Raw genomic sequence first — 19,877 nt, forward strand, 5'->3', positions numbered from 1 at the left:
TCTGCGTGCGGCTGAGCTGGAGTCAGGAGGTTGTCATGGTGATAGCGGGGTGAGGAAAGGAAAGGGAGGCAGGGGTATTGACACCTAGCCCTAAACACACACACACACACACACACACACACACACACACACACACACACACACACACACGTGTTTTCATGACTTTGGGGACCATACATTGACACTTGCCCTAACCATAACCATACCAGCCTAATCCTAACCCTTACACTAACCGTAACCTAAACCTTACTCGAACCCGAAACCAAATCTTCACTCTAAAATGTAACGATTTACGTTATAAGGACGTGCATTTTGTCCTCATAAGGAAGGCAAGTCCCCATAAATGTGACTGTGTAGACAGATTTATGTGCCCACAAGACGAGTAAAACACGCCCAAGGACATATCCTACAACAAACAAAATGAGTCATGCACAACAATACTGACCTGTCACATCCTAAGTAAACACACACACACACACACACACACACACACACACACACACACACACACACACACACACACACACACACACACACACACACACACACACACACACACACACACACACACACACACACTTTCTCACACAAACCGACAAGCGCACACACAGGTGGTGCGTACAAATAAGCTGAGACCATGTATGAAGCCCAGTAGCCTTATCACCATGCAAACTCTGTTCCCCTTGTCTCTCTGCTGGCTTTATCCTCACTCAGTTTGATTTGAATCGCAGGCAAATCCCCGTAAACTGACTCGTCTTGCCAGACAATTACCTAAACCAACCTTCAGGCTGCTGCTGTGTGCATGTGTGTGTGTTTGCAGGTTTGAGCGACGGTGTGTGTGAGTCTTCACATATCTGAGCTTTGCGTTTTTCCTCGTGTGTGTTGATGACACTGAGAGATGAGAGAGGCAGAAACAAGCTGATGTAGAGACAATAAGCAGCTCCAGTGGGGCATTGTTTTTTCTAAGCCAGTGCACACACTTATATAATAATAATAATTTGTATTTGTATACTACTTTTTTTTTGTGCTCAACAAAACTGCAGTAAAAAAACACATCTCCACACTGCAGTTACTGCTGAAAACAATGTAAAACATATCACCTCCTTACACCAGAGGATCTATGTTTAGATGAACTGAATAAAGGTTCATTACTCTGGCCTATAGTAGTAGAGAGCATGTTTACAGAGAACAGCAATTCACTAAGATCACTTGAATCATGTGAACTTTCCCAACATTAGAAGTTCTGCAAGTCTGACTGCAAATATTTTGAATTCGCACTGACACGATTGACGTGTCACTGCAGTCTGGCGAGAGGCTGTGATGCATAAATGAAATACAGCAAAGTGCAAACACAGCAAGAAGAAAAAAAAAAATGATTACCATCTTGAACAACAAACAAATCAATAAAATGTCTCACTCAGAACGTTAGCCCTTATATAAAATGTGGTTTTAGTCGTGTCCTAACAGTAGACAGAGTGCTTGAAGGTGGAGTTAGGATAGATAAATTCTCCACAGTCTATGAAACTGTTATCATTTTTAATACGTCAGTCTGGATTTGGGAGACTAGACAGTTTGAAGAGAGCTGGAATATATCTGTTATTCCTCTTCGCTCCTCTTGTTCCTTCTCATCCATAAACATCCCCATCCTCTCTTTCCTCTCTGATTCCACTCGAAAGACGTTTACTCTCCGTTTAGGGGCGTTGCATCTCCTTCCTCGTCCCCAGAAGACCTTGTATTTGATTAGACGAGCACTTAAGGGGAAGTGCTGCTTGTGCAACTTTTAACAAAGTTAATGGGATTGCAAAAAAGCCGTTGTTTGAGCTGGTTAATCATTTTGAAAATGCAAATCACCTGGTACTGTGAGCCTTTACCTCCACCTCTACTGTAGTCAATTAACTTGTGACGTTTGATTGGTATGCTAGTGCTATTTCAGCAGCTGTTTGCTTTTGCCGTAAAGAATTTGCAAATGTTTTTATCTCTTAGTTAGCATTGCTTTGATTGACAAAGCAACTGTGGCAGTGCTGATGTGTGTTGGTACAGTCTGTGCATGGGTGTAAGTATGTCTGATGTATGTTTTTATTCACAGACGTTCTGTAATGTCATGTGTGACTTCTTCATGCCGCCACAAGTCCAGCCTCAGGCTTGAAAAAAAAAGAAATCAGCCACTTTCCCCACAGTCGTTGAGCCACCGGAGCTCTTCCATGCAAATGTGTTAGCAAAGCACTGTGGGTGACCTTACCCTGCCAGCAGCTCATTTCCCTGAAGTGGTCGAAAAGACAGGATTACATCCAACCTAAGGAGACCTTGACAAATGTTTCTGGCAATGTCTAAATCTTAGCAATGAGCTGTCTGCAGGGAAGCTATAGGGCAAAAAAACAACATTGTGAAAACCTGTGGTTAATTAAGAACCTGACACAAATGTATTTCTTCAAAACAAAACCATGTCACAAAATTGCGTTAGGTAAATTAGTTTTGTTTCTTCAGTAAGAGTGTGTTGTTTCTCAGAAAAACGAGTATCTCAAATGTCTAACCTGTTGTGATGGAGGTCGTAGGTCACGTATACACACTCCGCCCCTCTCCTCGGGGTGTGGCGTGCCGATTGTCCCTGCGGAGGCGGCCACGTGTCCTTGCGTGTCACACTAGTCGCTGTCAGCTAAGTCCTTCAGCGCTATACGGGCCACTTATCACCTGACCCGAGGGACCACTCCCTCCTCCTCTCTGTCTGCTGAATGACTGACTGCACAGCCCCTCCTCAGACATCGCTACCTACAACAGCCAACACCAACCTGCCCCCACCTGCACACTTGATGCAACCCAGACACACACACAAGGGCACACCAGAGGCTCATCAGATAACCTTAGCGCCACAGCCTTCTCTTTGAGGCTCGTAGCTTTCTCTTCGGCTGCTTTACACTGTATTTAAGCATGGCTGACTTGAATAACAATGTGACCTGTATGGAAAAATAAAGTAATGTGTTGTGCTCTTTCATGTATTCCATGGTTATTCAAGAATGTGCTTCAGTGACTCATTTCCCTCTGGTGCTGTATACTGTTTGTGTTGTTCCAGCTGGTTTGTCATCTCCAACAGTGTTAAGCTGCTGCATCTGGTTTCTGGGCTAACACTGATAGATACTATACTGATGTCAGCTTCTTTTTTTTTACCGGCCCTGCCTGCCTCCAGTTTGATCCCCAAAGGCTTTACAAGCACACACACATTAAAATTGCCTTTCGCATGTCTGATCTCCCTCTAAATTTTCTCTCTAAGGGATAAATGGCTGCATACAAACACGTTTACTGAAGGATCTCCACTGAGCTTCCCTTTACACAAACGGCGTATGTCGTCACAAAGGTATAGCAAAGAAAAAGAAAGTGGCAGTGAAGGTCAAAATGCACGTCAAATAAGAAAGCACACAAGCCAGACTGTTGGCTCCAGAGGAGCGGGAGAAAAGGGGAGAGGCTGACTGTGAGAGATAAGGAGAGGGAGAAATCAAGAGCTGTAGGACTGAGCAGGAGACATAAAAGGAAGCAGGGAGGGGAACAAGGGAAGGTCACTCCTAATAGCTCGTCCACGTAATTTCATAATGTCATAATTGCCCCTATTTACTCAAGCTAACGCCATTAACTATCTACATGCACTGAACCATTCTTCAACAAAAAAGTATATTCGTAAGCTGTATCCGTTCATGTGTTTGCATGCTCCTATACTGCACACAGAGTGCATAACAATTTGCCTGTTAGGATGTTCGGTGTTCATGGCGGCGCTTGTATGCATCGCATCTTACGTCTTCTGCCTGACACGTAGGGTGTGTCCGTAATTACTGCGCTTTGTGCTGCAGGCACAGAATCTGACTGATGCTGCTGCTAATGAAGCAAATGACGCCCACAGGCAGCAGCGCAGCAGTGTAGGATGTGTGTGCGTGTGTGAATGTATAAATACGTATGTTTCTCATTTAGTGTACAGAAACAATTTGATTTGTTTCTTTGTTCTTGTCTCTGTTTATTTTTCCAATGAGACCGAACAGTCTGTTTTCTTTCCATGTTTATTGAGATTGCAGGTGAATTGAAAGGAAATTTAAAAAAAAGAGATTCAATATTGCAGCACGGCCAACATGTGTACATTTAAAGTTCCCATACAAAAGATTACAGTCATGATTTTATCCACGGAAACAGACAAATCTACCATTTTTCCTTTTTGTTTATTGATAGCATACAATTTCCTGTGACTATATGACTGACAGGCAAGCCATAAGCAAATTACCTTATCAGCTGTGGACTTAAGTGAGCAGCAGCTAACATGCTAGAAGCAGCGAGAGCTTTAGGCGGCACTCCATCTGCAAGATCGGCTCCATTAGCCGACAAGAGAGATTATCTGACCTGCTGACATACAGGCTGGTCTTTACTGATACACACTGCAACACACATAGACTCATGTACACACAAACACACACACATGCAGGGAATACGATACACTATTACATTAGGGGTAACACCCCTGTTTTTGATCGTTGCAGAGCTCTTACTGGTCAGTGATCCCATAACCAGATCTCTCCCTTCCCACATCTGTCACTTCCACTTTTTTTCCTTTTTGTTCTTTCCATCCTACTGCTTTCTCTCTTTGTTTTCAAATCCTATGAATTTTTTAGACATTTTGTCGTTGACTTTGTTGTCAATCCCCCCTTTGATCTCCCGCCGGTGTTGCCCTTCTTTCTCTTTGTCAGTTTTCCTTCCTCCGTCCACCTTTCTTCTCTTTCTCCAGCCCTCACGGATATCTTAATGAGTTCACTCCCTTCTCGTTCAATTATTCACCACTTCTTTTATTCTACTATTCCCACTGTGTCTTTAGGGGAAAAACATCAATAAATAAGTCACGCCAGAGGTAGCTTCTTTTTGTAGTCTTGGCAATAGGAGGGATGATTGTGTGCGTGTTTTTGGTGTACAAAGGAGAGGGACAGTGGAGATTTTTAAAAGACTGGAAATCTTGTAGTTTTGTATTTTAACTTTCAGCTGGATGAGTTTGGAAATGATTTCACTTCATAAATCTTTGAGTAACTTAAACACTTTCTGCCAAGTCAAGATGTTGTGTGTGTCCACTGTTTAAATATGTTCACATGGTATATATATGAAGACATCCAGTATTTCTACTTGCACCTGTGTGTGTGTGTGTGTGTGTGTGTGTGTGAGTGAGTGAGAGAGTGAGAGAGTGAGGAAGGGCCTGTCAGTGTGCAGCAGCAAGTGACTGAGTGTGTGTACGTGCGTGTGCATATGTAAGTGATACCGCAAACCCATTGGTGTCCATGTGTGTGAATAACTGAATTTGTATGTACAAGGGGGGATGCTGTGTGGAGACCCTGTTGTCATGGCAACCAGGATAGAGAGAGCGAGAGAGCGAGTGGGCGGTTGCCCTCACGGCTCCTCTGACAACCTTTATTTTCTCCAGCTTTGTGTCACTCCAATATTAACCCCTAACCCTTGACAGAACGACGGGGGGTGCGGTGGGGTCTTCGAAAATGAGGAAAATGAGGAAAATATGGCGTCCGGCGTGCATTCTATCGCAGCGTTTGACTCTAGTGGGAGTAGCCAAGCATCTATCGGCCAAGCTTATGCTAATCGTGGTATTGATAAATGTGCTGTCTGTGCACCCTGATTCCAGATAAGATGTAGCTCAGCAGCTTTTTCCGCTGGTAAATTTCCATTTGGAGTTGACCATGGATCATTGGTCTTGAAACACACTTTAGTTGGCCTTTTAAAAAAAAGAGTACCGCTATGAGGAAGATATTGGTTTCCCACTGTGCTGTAAGGCCCCTTTTCCATTTCAGTTGCAAATATTGAATTGATCAGCCACATTGCCTATTGTCTAAGCCAGAGTGAAAGGTGTTGAATACAGTAAGAAGAGATGGAGAGTAGAGGAAGAGGAACAAGGAAAAGTGATCGGAGGGGAATTGAAGAAAGCTTTTAGTGTCAGCTACCGAGGGGGCTGAGAGAAGAGAAGAAGAAGACTGATAAAAAGGTGACAGGAAAATGGGCACTCATCCGCTCGGACGGTTCCTATTATAGGGTTCGGCTCCTAAGTAGAAAACGTGAGAAAGGCTCGTAAGAAATACAATCTTCACTGCGGTGAACGATGAAAGATACGTCTGTGTTACGAAGTGAATTGTGGAGCAGAGCAGAAACAGGTAGTCAGTATTATCACACATGATTTGTGGTATTTTTCTGCTGTAGCGACAAAGTGGGTCTGAGACTTGTCTCACTGCAACAGGCTCATGCATTAAGTATGACCCTGCCAGAGAGAGGAGGAGGAGGGGGCGAGGGAGTGAAGGAGAGAATCAGACGGCCTCCAAAGACACCAGGTATACATGGACAGCATCACTAAGGGACCGAACCAAATGTATGGCGGGGGGTACAAATGAATTATGAATTTTGGTGAATTTAGGGCAAATTGTGCCGACAGGAAGGGGATTTCTATGAATAATTCACTCAGTAGGGGGCCTGATCATCATCCCCCCCAGCAGCATCACCTTGTTTCTCAGACGCCCCTCATCACTTTTACCATCCATTGACCCTTATAATCTCTCACTGCCTTTCTCGTGTAATGCCTCATCAGTCCATTTCTCCCAGTGAGTACTTCCTTTTGTTTATGTCTAAATCACCCCATGTCCCGCCTGTCCCTCCGTCCGTCTCTTTTCATACTGATGTTTCTTCAGACAGACGAACCCTAGGGGAAGAGTAGGGGGTAAAGGGGGGCATGTTTTCATTTATTTTTCTCCCCCCCTTCTTCCGTCCCGCTTCCTTTCCCCCTACACATCTTCACAGCTGGAGGTGGTTAATATTTAAAAGCAAGGCATGACAGGACACAAGACCTGCACACATGTTTGAACATGCACACACACACACACACACACACACACACACACACACACACACACACACACACACACACACACACACACACACACACACACACACACACACACACACACACACACACACACGTACACACACAAATCCAGTAGAGCAGCACATCTGATCAAAGCACAGAGAAGCTTTCAGACTAGATATTTGCATGACTCACAGTGTTGAGAGAAAATATACAACATAGCTCCTCACATGAATACGTGAGGATATGAAGCAAACAGTAAAGGTCTCTCATGTATATGTGGGTGGGTGGCACGATGGGGATTAGAATATGTGTGAATCTCAAAACATGATTTGACTCTTGAGGTTTGATCTTGTGTGTGTTGCCCCCCCCCCCCCCCCCCCCGCTTCTTCTTAAGAGAGCCTATTCAGCATTCAAAGTCCTTGGCAACACCCAACATGTCTACTTAATGCTAATTACTACTTGCAGAGGAAGGAAGGGTGCAATTTTCTATCTAATGGATGACAAGGGGGGTACTCACCACAATGGCGTACAGCAATTACATTCTACTAATGATAGCAACACTAACAGCATAATACAAAATGTTTGAGTTATTTGTGTTTTTGTAAGCAAAACGCCTCAAAGCAGGAATTCATGAATAATTGAAGGAGTTGCAAAATTGACTGGTCGATTTGGCTTCTTTGATACATGGCCTGTTGGCGGTTAATTTTCTGCAGTCAGGCTTTCTTGTGGAAAAAACGAAACGGCCACGCCCTGAAATCTCAACACAGCGCTGTTCACTCTACAATCTCCCTGTGATTGAACGACTTCTGATGGCACCCGTTGACATCCTAGCGGTGATAATAGTTTTTAAAAGCACTCAGGAACAGTGTGGCGGGTCATCTCAGCCCAGCTGCAAGCATCCATCCCAGGCGTGACCTTTCACCCTGTCCAATGAAGCAGGTAACAGGGCTTGGATTGGATCGTTGACAGCTGCACAGTGGACACCCTGAAGAAGTGAAATCGGGCATCTGCTTCGATGTCAGTGACTCTCACCCCTGTGATAATGGAGCTCCATGCCGTGCACACAGCAAGTGTGTCAGTGTGTGTGTGTGTGTGTGTGTGTGTGTCAGGCCACATCAGTCTGTGCTATCAGCATGTTTGGGTGGCTGGGTTAGCCTCATTACATGGCAACCTTCCATCCCACTTCTCTCTTTCTGTCTGTCTCAGCCCCTCGCTCACTCACAGTCCCTCCTTTACACTCCCCTCCCAACCCATTATAGTGTTCCCCTTTACTGCTCCTACTCAACATGACTGGAATATTCTTTGGCAAGGCCTACCTCCTGACTGGAGCCACTGGACCGTGCCCTTTTATCAGTCTGATCTCTTCTGTCAGACCACTCGAGGTGTGTGTCTGTGTGTCTGTCTGCCTTCCTTTCTGTCGGTCTATTGCAAGCTTCTTTGTTTTTCTGTTACTCCCTATGAGTGCGTACCCGAGTGTGTATGTTAGTGCACGCGCACACTCCCTTAGTGAATTGTGATTGGCGGTATGACAAGCGGCGGCGTGCCACATCGTTAATCAGCATCCTGCTTTGCTTCACTCGGCTCTCCCTCACCGTTACTTTGGAGAGGGGCACTGATAGGCAAGCTCCAACCTTAGATCACATTAACACAAGTAATACCCTGACTAGCCCCGCTTCATTCATCTGCCTCTAATGGCATTTTGGAGAAGCTGGTTTAAGACTGGATCACTGTAATTGGCCCCCTGTCTCCAGAGAACCACAACCACTAAAGCGGTTGATAAAAGGACAGGAGAAGAAGAGGAACAAGGAGAAAGTGAACAAATGATTCACACTGATTGGAAGAGCTTGCACATGTGTGTGTGTATGTGTGCAGTTGGATGGATAGGATTAGCATCACAGCTGTCACCCTTTGCCGTCCCTCCTCCTCCTCTTCTTCTATATTCCTCCACTCCTCCCATCACCTCTCGCCCTCCCTCCTCCACTCTGCCTCTCTCCTCCCTCACCTCCACTTCTCCCTCTCCTGTGCTCTCCTCTTCAAACCCACTTTTCCTTTTTTATCTTCCCCTTAAGTCCTCCACCCACTTCACCCTTCCTTCTTCTCCCTCTTTATGTGCCTGTTGTGGCATTCTTCTGACAAAGCAAGCAACTCAGCGTAATGGCTCATTTAATCCTAATGCGGTCGGTTTAAACTGCCTTATTAAAGACTTAGCTCTTGTTTGGTCTTTAATTTCATCTAATTTGGCTCTGCTGATGTACACAAATCCTGTGTTCCTGTTGCTCTTTTCAAGATATTTTACACTGAGTGACAGAAATTTCCCTCGCAATTAACTGGCCAGCCATTACCCACTAGATAACAGAAAATGAATGATGATTACATCTCTCCATCCTCCTCTCACCCACCACTCTTCTCCATGATCTTCAGCTTCATCTCCTCTCTTCTCTGACCTCCCCCGCACTCTCCAAGGTCACCCATCACTCCGTTGTGGCACTGCCAGCAAACGGCGGAGAGCAGAGCCAGAACTCTTTCAATCAGGCTGCCATTACTGCAGAGCTGCCAAATAAGCTTCCTTTCTCTATTGTCCCCATTTTCTTTTGTCTCACATGTACGTCTTAATCATGGTGTGCTATAACAGTTCTTTGTGTGTGATACTGAGTGGTGTAAACAGTCAGCGGGCTGCGCCACGTGGTGTCGCGGGGGAGGACAGCCTGCATGTTGTGGCGAGGACCAGATCCAAGGGTACAGATGGAGAACGGATAGACTCCTAGCAGGGGTGGCTTGCCTCACTCGCCATGACTGATAGCATCTTTATCGCACACTTATCACAGCACTATCACCCAAGTGCACTGCGGACTGTTCAGTTCGCGCAACGCAGCCCGGACCAGTCAACCTAATTGTTTGCCTGTCTTGCGTGTTATCTGATTTGACACTTCATCAATCTGCATTTGTCTGTGAAAAGCCCATCTGTGTGCTGAGAGGCTCTGTACAGCTTCTTGTTGCAGTATTCTGTCCATCTGTCCAGCTGACTGGCCCCTTACATATGGGCCACTGGTCACGTAATTAAACAAATGGAGATTTTTGTTTGCAGGAACAGGTTCAGAGAGAGGCATTGTTGGTGCTTTTTGTTGGGATGTGTATTGTTGCCCCTTGATTGGTGTGTTAACTCCATGTCGCGGCCCGTGTTCAGGTCTGACCACATGGCGCAGGGTAATTTTTCTCCCATTCTGACACATGGCCCCTCTCTGCCCCTCCCTTTCGCTTCTCCACTCCTCTCCTCCCCCCTCTCTTTCATGTTACAGAGAGGAGACCAGCAGGAGGGCGTGGACCTGACTTATAGAGACAGCAAAAAAAAAAGGAGTGAGGGGGGAAAAAAGAGAGAAGACAAGAGGGACATACGAGGCAACGCTGAGGCCTCCTGGAAAAGAAACAAAGCCTCACACTTGCTCTGCACAAGTGTGCGTGCGAGGTTGACCTCCGTTTGCGTTTTACTGTACTGTGTGTGAGCAGGTGGGACTTGGATGGGACAGTGAGCAATGCCTCACACGCAGCGACAGCAGGTTGGCAGTAGGGGGCGATGCTCCTCTCCCCTCCTCCCATTCCTCCTCCTCCTCTCCCTCGCTGCCCAGCCCAGCCAAGCAGCCATACACATACCCTCCAACTGTGAGTACAGATTCATATCGTACCATTCATGACAACATTAGCTGAATGATTCCATGAGGTTCAAAGATCTATTTGTTGTGCTAATTACATTGTTGATTCATCAAAGCACGCTAATAATGATCTTTCATCATAATTAATTTGTGCAAATGAGCAGAATGAACATGTATTTCTCTTTCAGTAACCTCGATATGCAGGGTTGGATTGCTCTATTACGCTCCAAATACTACACTGTCTGAGGTTTCTTTGGTTAGCGCTCATCTGTGCCTGTGGTGTGTCTAATTACTTTGTAATTGATCCCCTCACACAGCATTGATTAGTCCCACTATTGATTTGGTTTTTCTTGGTGCAAACCAGAATCTGATTGGGGAGTAATTTAATCAACAATTGAGTTATACAACAAAAATTCTGCAAGGTTTTCCCTCACTCGCTCTTATTTCTAGCTCCTCCTCAATGCAATATGTGGGCATTAGAAATACAGCTGAGCTTGTGGCCCTGCAGGGAAATTGATCTTCATCTTCTCTGCTGCGCCGGCCTGCCCACAGAGCTCCAATAGAGCTAGAGAGAGAGAGAGAGAGAGAGAGAGAGACAGAGAGAGAGAGAATATTGTTTCCACTGCTGCTTCTGTTGCTCACTCTTTATCTACTTCCAGTGAGTCACAGTCCTTCACCACCCACACAGACTTCAAAAGTGTGTGTACAAACAAGCGTTTGCACACGCCTGGACACACATGCATGACCTGTAAATGTTGATGAAATGCAGTAAATCTCCCAGTCTAATTTCCAAAGGGGGAATCGGTGACACAGAGGTGAGAGGGCTGAGGAGGATGATGATGATGAGGAAGAAGGAGCAGGTCAAATATGTAAAAGGTCAAGGTGTCCCCTGCCTTTAAATTAGCAAGGCTCTTCCATGTCAATGAGAGTCACTTGGGCAGTGATCTGGATCAATAAAGGAGACGTGCGTTGGAATCTGTGTCAAGGAGGCCGAGGTTAAAGCGACGCTCAGTTACATGAGACATTACGCTGCTTTATCTCCCATGTATCATAAATGTTGTTCAATTATCAGTGATCAACTTCAGTCTGTCTATCCGTCTGTCTCTCTGTTTGTCTGCATGTTCGTCGCTGTCTGTCCGTATTAACTATCTCTTTCTCCTTCTTGATTACTGTAACTAAAATATTTTCCCCTCATTTGTTCTCTGGCCACCACTGGGGCTTTACAGACCATATAAGTGATCGTAAGTGCTTATAACTTTATTGAATTCTATCTGTCTTAATGTAGGTGCTGGCAAAGTTTATTGTAAACACTTTCATTATGCCAGAGAGGTTTTTTTTCCATCCAGCACACATTGAAAGTCTTTCAGCACTGTGCTGCACATTAACGAATCAGGCATTAGTGTGCATTTGTAGTGCTATGCTTGCGTGTGTCCGTGTTTATGCATCTGTTTCTGTATCGTGCACGTGTGTTTGTACGTGAGGATGTATGTGCGTTTGTGTGTTGTATGGTGAACATGCGCCTGTTTCTGTGTGCCTTTTTTTGTATGTGGGTGCGTGTTCAGTATCGGTGAGATCCCTGTAGGAGCAGGGAGGAGGAAGTGTGAGGAGCTGCTGTCTGTAAGGAGACAGCAGGGCTGTCAGATCAAAGACACGGAGAAATAAAGAGGAGTTAAAGCACTAAGCACCGGCTCCTCTCCTCCTCCTCTGCCAATAATGGAGCTGCGCCCGCAGCCCAAACTTCAATTTGATCAGCTGAGGAAATGGGCTTATTGCCTCTGTCAGTGGGAATTCTTTCATTAAATTCCCTCACTCTCTCTATCCATCTCTTCCTGAACCTCTGTGAGTCTACCCCTTGTTTGTTTGTGTTTCTCCCTCCTCTCGGTCTCCATTTGCTCTGCTTCTCTGTTGCTCTGCATGGGCTTTCTCTTTGCTGTACTTCCATCCGTCTCCCCTGTCCGCTTAACTCTCCATCTCCATCTCCATCTTCTCCTCATCTACCACAACCCCCTTCCCTCCTGTGTCCTCTTTACCCATTTACCTAGATAATATAAATTCATCTCGGGCTCTGTCTCTTTCCCTTAAGAGTCAAATTTTGTTAAAACTCCACTAACTACTATCAAGCTGTGACCTCTATTCCACTGCAAACAGCCTAAAGTCACTGAGCTATCTGGAGAAAAAGATTTACATTTTTGTCAATAGGTATTGAAAAACAGAACATAAAAATACAACATGGGCCATAAAGCATGTGGAAAAATCAAACATGCTGGTTCAATACAGTATTCACAGCAAATCCTAGCTTGTTGGTTTTTATGAGTTTCTTATTGAGGCATTGCTTTATGGCTGTTTTGGTGGCCATTACCTTTTTCCCCTTCAAAATCCCTTCTTCATTTCCCCGCAGACTCTTTCCCTCCCTCTGCCTATATCTCTCAGTCTCACAGGGAGCACTGGGCCAAATATCTCTTTTACATGAACTCTCCCTCTTACATTATGCTATATCAATTTCCTCTCATCTCAACGCATTTTCTCTGCCTACTCTCTTACTCTCACTCGTTTCCTCGGCCTACATTTCATCTCTTTCTCTGGGGAGTCTTTTTAAGTGATATTGACTGAATATACTTATCGGCAGCTGTTAAAGCAAAGAAAATGAGTGGTATCTCTGGTTATTCTGTGCTGTTTGCTAAGCCATTAACAACAGCCATAAAAAGTGTGTTTCAACGGGATGATATATATGTGTGTGTATGTCATAGCTGGAGTTATTACAGCAGCATGCAGAATGAAAGCAGGTCATGTGAAGACTGCAGCGCTATTCTGACTGTGTGCATGTGTCGCTATCTATTCAAACCAATAGGTGTGTTGTAGCACATGCACGCCTGCTTTGTAACTGTTGTTATGACAGCACTAACTCTGTTTCTGGTCGTTGCAGTCAAGACGCCTCCGATGATCACCGTACAGCCGGAGTCTGTCACCGTCTTTAGTGTTGAAGACCTCGTCATGAGCTGTGAAGCCACTGGCAACCCTCTACCCATGTTAGTCAGCACACACACACACACACACACACACATACACACACACACACACACACACACACACACACACACACACACACATACACACGTAGGCAAACAGTCTGAAGATCCTATATTGTTCATGGTGGAGCCTTAGCCACTAGTTATCTTTTTAGACAACTGGGAACATTGACCTTCCCTCTCCTTGTTCAGCTGACATCCACGCATTAGTATTACATGAGAGCACAGCTTCTTCCAGTCAGAGTTCTCATTTCAACAAGGGATAAATGTCATTAAGCCCTCGAGCAATCTTTTCAGAGTGTCTTAGCTGCTCTGAAGTGGAAAACTGCTCGAATTGCCAAGGAAAAGATGAATATCGCAATTACCCAGCACAAGCTTATGAGTCCCACTGGGGCATCTCCTGTAAATTTTGCATCAATTCATTTGTGCCCTTGAATTCAGTGACATGGAAGGACGTTTTGTGTGCACATGTGTTCAAAAACGGCTTTTTCAAAGGCATGGAAATGATGTTTTTGGTGTTTGATATTTGAGTGAACATTCTCCCATCAGCATTACTGTTTCATTTTTTCTTCGACTCAAGTTTCCGATGGACAAAGGATGGAGAGGAGTTTGACCCAGGCAGTGACCCAGAGCTGAAGGTTTCTGAGCGCTCTGGCTTATTTGCATTCTACACACTGAGTAACAGCATGGAGAGCTTGAAGCAGTACCAAGCCAAATACGTCTGCTATGCATCCAACGAGCTGGGGACAGCCGTCTCTAGCGAGGCCCTTCTCAACACTGATGGTAAGAACATGCTGATGGCTGTTTAATCCTAAAGCAACCACTGACCAGTTACCAAGAAAGAGTCATTCAATTTTGATGTTTAATTTGAATATTCAAATCCCATCATGCTTAGTGAGTATTTGCTGATTTGGTGTCATTTGGCTTTACCCTTGAGAGACGACTCACACCATTTGAAATAATATCAAACTAGTTAAACTTCCTCTGATGTGTTTTCAAACAAATTGCATCACATTAGAGGCGTCACGGGTCTAAGGTTTAAGCACCTGTAAATGCCTTCAAGGTCCAGAGTAGAAGCGACACATGGTTCTTATCAGCAATAACAGAGCAATTTACAAAGCTGCGAGCGGATCCAGTGTGTAAACCTTTTCCTCGCCCTGCTTTGCAGAGAGCTCATTTGTTAGAAGATGGAGGCTCACGTCCAGAACATAACATGATAATCAGCATATACTCACGCACACACATGCAAACACACTCGTACGCGCACACACATGGTCCCCTGGGCAAAAGTAAAGAGCACCTCTGTGCATCCATCCACCTGTGTGACTGGCTCTCTCCTGGGCGACCTCCTTCCATCACAGTTTCCCTGACAACGGTTTCCCCAGAAACGCTCTTGAGTTGATGTCATGTGAAGCACTCTTCGGCAGCTCCTGTGGGGTTATCAACAATGGGCAGAAGGGAGGAGGGAAGGAGACATATGAATCACAAATCACGTAATTTTACAAGGCAAAAGACAACCTGGCGCCTTCTCACACGCTTCTCCTCAGATCCTTAATGTTCCTCAAAATGGGATTTACAAATAATACTCCCTATCCACTGCATTGTGTGTTTTAAGTTGACTTTTGATATGGGTTGTCTCAGGAAATCTTGACGCCGTAAATGTGTGCAAAGCCGGTTGTGTACGTGTTTGTCGACGCACATGAACAGATCTGTGTTTTTCCTCACTTGCTTCCCTTTAGTTCTCCCATCCCAGCAGAAAGAAAAGAAGGTTACTAAGAACTCTGAAGAGGGAAGCAGTATCATTCTGGAGTGTAACCGCCCGCAGAGCTCCATGGAGCCTAATATTCACTGGATGGACTGGAGTGAGTATACCTTTCCATCTCTCCTTGCATTACATCCTTCCTGTTTCCTCAATAAATCTGCTACTTAGACAATCTATCTGTCCTTTTGTGGTCCACTAGCATCATAGTGAGGTATAGATGATTGTTTATTTCTGAAACAATATTATCCTTTTTCCTTTCTCAATGTACAAAATATCCTTTTATGCATTTATCTTTCCCTGGATGTTTTTTTTTAATGTCTTCCGTTTTGTAGACTGAGCAGAGTCTATTCTTACCCCTTTTCTCCAACGTCTCTTTATTATAATTTTTCTATTTCTCTCATTGTCTCATCCTATAGTACCTCTATGTCTCCCTATTCTATTTCCTCTCCCTATTCTATCCTCTTGTTAAGCTCCTCATTCTCTCTCTCTCTTTATTCCCATTTCCCTGCTGCCTCTATCTGTCATCAATTTCTCTCTTATATCCTCCCTCCCTCTCTCTACAGACCTACACCATATCCAGCTAAGTGAACGGGTGGTCGTGGGGAAGGATGGCAACCTATACTTTGCCCATTTGACAACCGAGGACAGCAGGGATGACTACACCTGCAATGTCCAGTACCTGGCGACACGCACCATTCTGGCAAAGGAACCCATCACTCTGACTGTAAACCCTTGTGAGTTTTGTTCTGGATGAACTGACAGTACACTGGACTGATCTGACCTAAACTGAGTTTCAGAATTGCATCCTTAGGCTAAGACTGCTTTCATCTAAAGCAACAAAGTTTGATGGACAATTTTCACGGCAATCCATTCAATAGCTACTTAACCATTTCTCTCAAAACTGCAAATGTGAATCTTGTGGTGGCTCCAGAGGAAAAGTCCGAGGATCAACATTAAGATGTAAAGATGTTCAGCATGACTAAATATATGATCTTTGTCATTTGGGTGAACCAAACCTTTAAGATCAAGTTTACACTGTCCGTGAGACATGCATTTCTTTTGTAAAGTACATTCATTTTGAAAGTTGGCCTGTATCGATTGATATTCTGTAAAAAGCGTCTTGTTTTCTTTATATAAGAGAAGTCTGTTACAATAAAACACTGTATAGGTCTGTATATGAAATTGGCAAACACAGTATGATAAATAGTCAGCGTGACAATTTGTTGAAAACCACTGAGGCCTCATACTTGAACCAAAGTCATCTCACCCCCATGTGGTGGCATGTTGTGCTGACCAAAGCAGTACCTTATCCAGTAGACCGGTCACAGAGCCGATGGGGGGGCCCATCACCTCCTCTGGTAATGAGATGCTGCTCACACTGAGATGTGGCTGCAGCATCTGTGGCCCAACCAGAGGTCAGAAAGATGAGCACATGTTAACACGAGACCTGTGTGTGTGTGTGTGTGTGTGTGTGTGTGTGTGTGTGTGTGTGTAGAAAATCTGTACAATGTGTTGTTAGAAAGGTAAAGTCTTCTCCACATGATTCCACACCCTGCATGTGTTTGTGTTTGTGTGTGTCAGAGTCTCTACAGTGGCTGCTGTGTCAGCAGCAAGGCAATTTGAAAATGACCCATACATATGTATGAATCTTTTGCTCCGTCTTTGTGTTTCCGCCTCTCCAGCCAACTCTCTGAGCAAGAGCAAGAGGCCCCAAATGATGATACCTACTGGAAGCCACAGCACTTACCATTCCCTCAGGGGCCAGACTGTGGAGCTTGAGTGCATCGTCCAAGGCCTGTGAGTGTCCGTGTGTGCACATATTTCTGCCCCATCATTCAGAAAACTTAAGCCGCACCTTTTAATCAATCTTACGTAGGTCTCATCTGTTCCTCTCCCTTCCTTCTACCTCCCATCTCTCTCTGTTCAATGTGTTGCTTCCTCTGTTGCATCCCTCCATCCACATCCTTCTGAATTCTGCTATACCTCTTCCTCTCCTCTCTCCTCTCTCCTCCTCTTCAGTCCAACTCCCAAAGTTTCATGGGTGAGGAGAGACGGCGAGATGTCTGAATCTCGGGTCACTAAAGACATGTTCAACCGCCGCTTGCGCTTCAGTAATATCTCAGAGAGCGACGGGGGCGAGTACCAGTGTATGGCTGAGAACTCCCAAGGGAAGGCCACACACACTTACACTGTGACTGTGGAAGGTATGACACACACACACACACATACACACACATACGCATCCTTAATTGCATGTGGGTGAAAGGTGATTTGAGCATGTACTGTGATTTTACAATATAATAGGTGCTGCAATAATCCAGATTCACAGTTGATCATATTACTGTATCTTGTATTCATTAAGTCTATCCAGTTAGCATGTATACATACCGGCTTCACACTTAGCAACTGATGTCCCCTGCTATGTGGTAAATTTATTTTTCACTTTTGTTCTTAGATAAAGGTTTTAAAGTATTCAAGTGATTTAGGAAAACACTTTCATAAAGTTATGGCACTTTTAGTTCCTACTATGGGTCGAACTCCTGCAGGTCACATAATTCCACCTGATAGCATCTTTCACTAGATGCCAAGTATTCACATCTTTAAAGCTTGTGCGGTTGTTCCCAGGCTGTAAAATGATTGTTCACCGATCCCAAGCTAAGATACCTGGATGGCGTTAAGTGAGTAATTGAGTAAAAGAAAACACAACACAACTGTCACAAACTGAATAGTACTCCCTGTGACTATAGTAAATAGACCTTGACCTGTAAAAAGTTTCCTTTTAAGCTCAACAAAACAGATTTGCGATCAGTTGCTTCATTTTGGAGACTTCGATAGCTTGTTGGGCGTGACCTATCAATCTCAACCCATCAGTCTCACTGAGAACTATCTTGTGTAATCGTTTGGTACTGTTAAATTTAAGATTGTATTGTTTTGCTTGTGCTGTGTGTAATTGATATATTCTGGCCCTTGTAGCGGCTCCCTACTGGATCAAGGAGCCACCTAGTCAGTTATATGCCCCAGGTGAGACTGTCAAGCTACACTGCCAGGCGGACGGCATCCCCACTCCTACCATCAGTTGGACCATCAACGGGATCTCCCTCTCAGGTCAGCGCATACACCCAACAATACGTACCTCAACACACAACCTCGGGCACTGTGGATGTGCTGACTGCATGTTTTTTAAACAGCAACCGACAAGGACTCCAGACGTTCTGTGACAACGAGCGGATCTCTAATACTAAAGGATGTCAACCTGGGAGACACTGCCGTCTATCAGTGCCAGGCCTCCAACAAGCATGGAAACATCATCACCAACACCAACGTCTATGTCATTGGTGAATGTTTGTTTTGAAACTTATTAAACAGAGTTGTGGGTGTAGGTCTGTGCGTGTTTCATTTCTCTTTGTGTGCGTTGTTTCAGAGCTGCCTCCACAGATCTTGACTGAGGATGGGATTACATACACATTTACAGAGGGCCAGAAAGCTGTACTGGAGTGTGAGACCTTTGGCTCTCCTAAACCTGAAGTCACATGGTGAGGCACATGACCACCTTATTCCATTGTGTTCTAGTGCATAGCATTGTAATATGTATTCTAGTGTGTCTAGTCTGGCAGATTTTTCTTTTAACAAATTTCACAGAGGTGATATAATTGCGTAGGTAGCTGTTCATATGCATAAATTAACAGCTAAATACTGTTACATCTGGGCTATTACTGTGAATTTTGTCAGTTTGGCAGGCGCCCAACAAGGCTTTGTTCTTTTGGTAAAACAGTGTCAATTAAACTAAATTCATTAGCCCCGGCAGGAGCTGAAAAGGTTTATTTCTTACTCTGCTTGCCAGGTTTATGATGTGTGTTTGTGTGTGCACGTGTGTGTCTTTTCCAGGGAGAGCGGCAGCGCCTCCTCCCTTCTGGCAGATCCCAGAATGAAGCCGCTCACCAACGGAGTGCTTGAGATCTCTGATGTCACCCATGACGATGATGGCTCCTACACATGCTCTGTACAGAACACCAACTTGTCTATTAATGCCAAGCTGGAAGTGCTTAGTGAGTGGACACACACACACACACACACAAACACACTCTGTGTCCTGTAGCAGCTTATGTTAGTTGCACCTCTTGCAGCTTGTCTCAGCATTGTGCGTCTGCTTGTTTTCTCCTCCAGATAGGACATTGATCCTGTCACCTCCACAGGCTCTGAAGGTGCAGCGTGGAAACACAACAATCTTCACTTGTCTGGCCCTTGTTGACCCCAAACTCGGCTCTCCACTCATTCAGTGGAGAAAAAACTATCAAAAGATCTCTGAGTCCCACATTGACGGAAAGTAAGACCAAATTCTACGCATTAGAGAACTGACAAAAATGAGGATAACTTTAGAAATGACCGACAAAATGGTTATTGTATTTATTTATTATTTGTTTGTTGAGGTGTTTTAAGCCTAATCAGGAACAGATGATACACATTAGCTTCAGCTAGATGCCCTATAAACATTACATTTATTTTCCCATATAATGTTTATCTGTATTGTTCCTGTTCCATAAACAAACAAATACATGCCTTACCAT

At 44.6% G+C, this 19,877-nt stretch overlaps 1 protein-coding gene across 1 annotated transcript in view; it reads left to right on the forward strand.

The window, feature by feature from the left end:
* The window catches only part of l1cama (L1 cell adhesion molecule, paralog a), a 37,690-nt gene that overhangs the window by 11,290 nt on the left and 6,523 nt on the right, over window positions 1-19,877 (forward strand). Inside the window, exons 2-14 of the mRNA XM_076090959.1 lie at window positions 10,174-10,534; window positions 11,751-11,765; window positions 13,448-13,550; window positions 14,131-14,333; window positions 15,290-15,412; window positions 15,876-16,046; window positions 16,995-17,109; window positions 17,332-17,516; window positions 18,286-18,417; window positions 18,501-18,647; window positions 18,734-18,845; window positions 19,198-19,358; window positions 19,477-19,636. Of these exons, the coding sequence (XP_075947074.1) occupies window positions 10,408-10,534; window positions 11,751-11,765; window positions 13,448-13,550; window positions 14,131-14,333; window positions 15,290-15,412; window positions 15,876-16,046; window positions 16,995-17,109; window positions 17,332-17,516; window positions 18,286-18,417; window positions 18,501-18,647; window positions 18,734-18,845; window positions 19,198-19,358; window positions 19,477-19,636 (1,754 nt within the window). The 5' untranslated portion in view covers window positions 10,174-10,407. The remainder of the gene's footprint in view (window positions 1-10,173; window positions 10,535-11,750; window positions 11,766-13,447; window positions 13,551-14,130; window positions 14,334-15,289; window positions 15,413-15,875; window positions 16,047-16,994; window positions 17,110-17,331; window positions 17,517-18,285; window positions 18,418-18,500; window positions 18,648-18,733; window positions 18,846-19,197; window positions 19,359-19,476; window positions 19,637-19,877) is intronic.

This window comes from Anarhichas minor, unplaced genomic scaffold (assembly GCF_050575085.1).
Source record: "Anarhichas minor isolate MPS153535 unplaced genomic scaffold, ASM5057508v1 ptg000003l, whole genome shotgun sequence".
In the NCBI taxonomy this organism is placed as follows: Eukaryota; Metazoa; Chordata; class Actinopteri; order Perciformes; family Anarhichadidae; genus Anarhichas; species Anarhichas minor.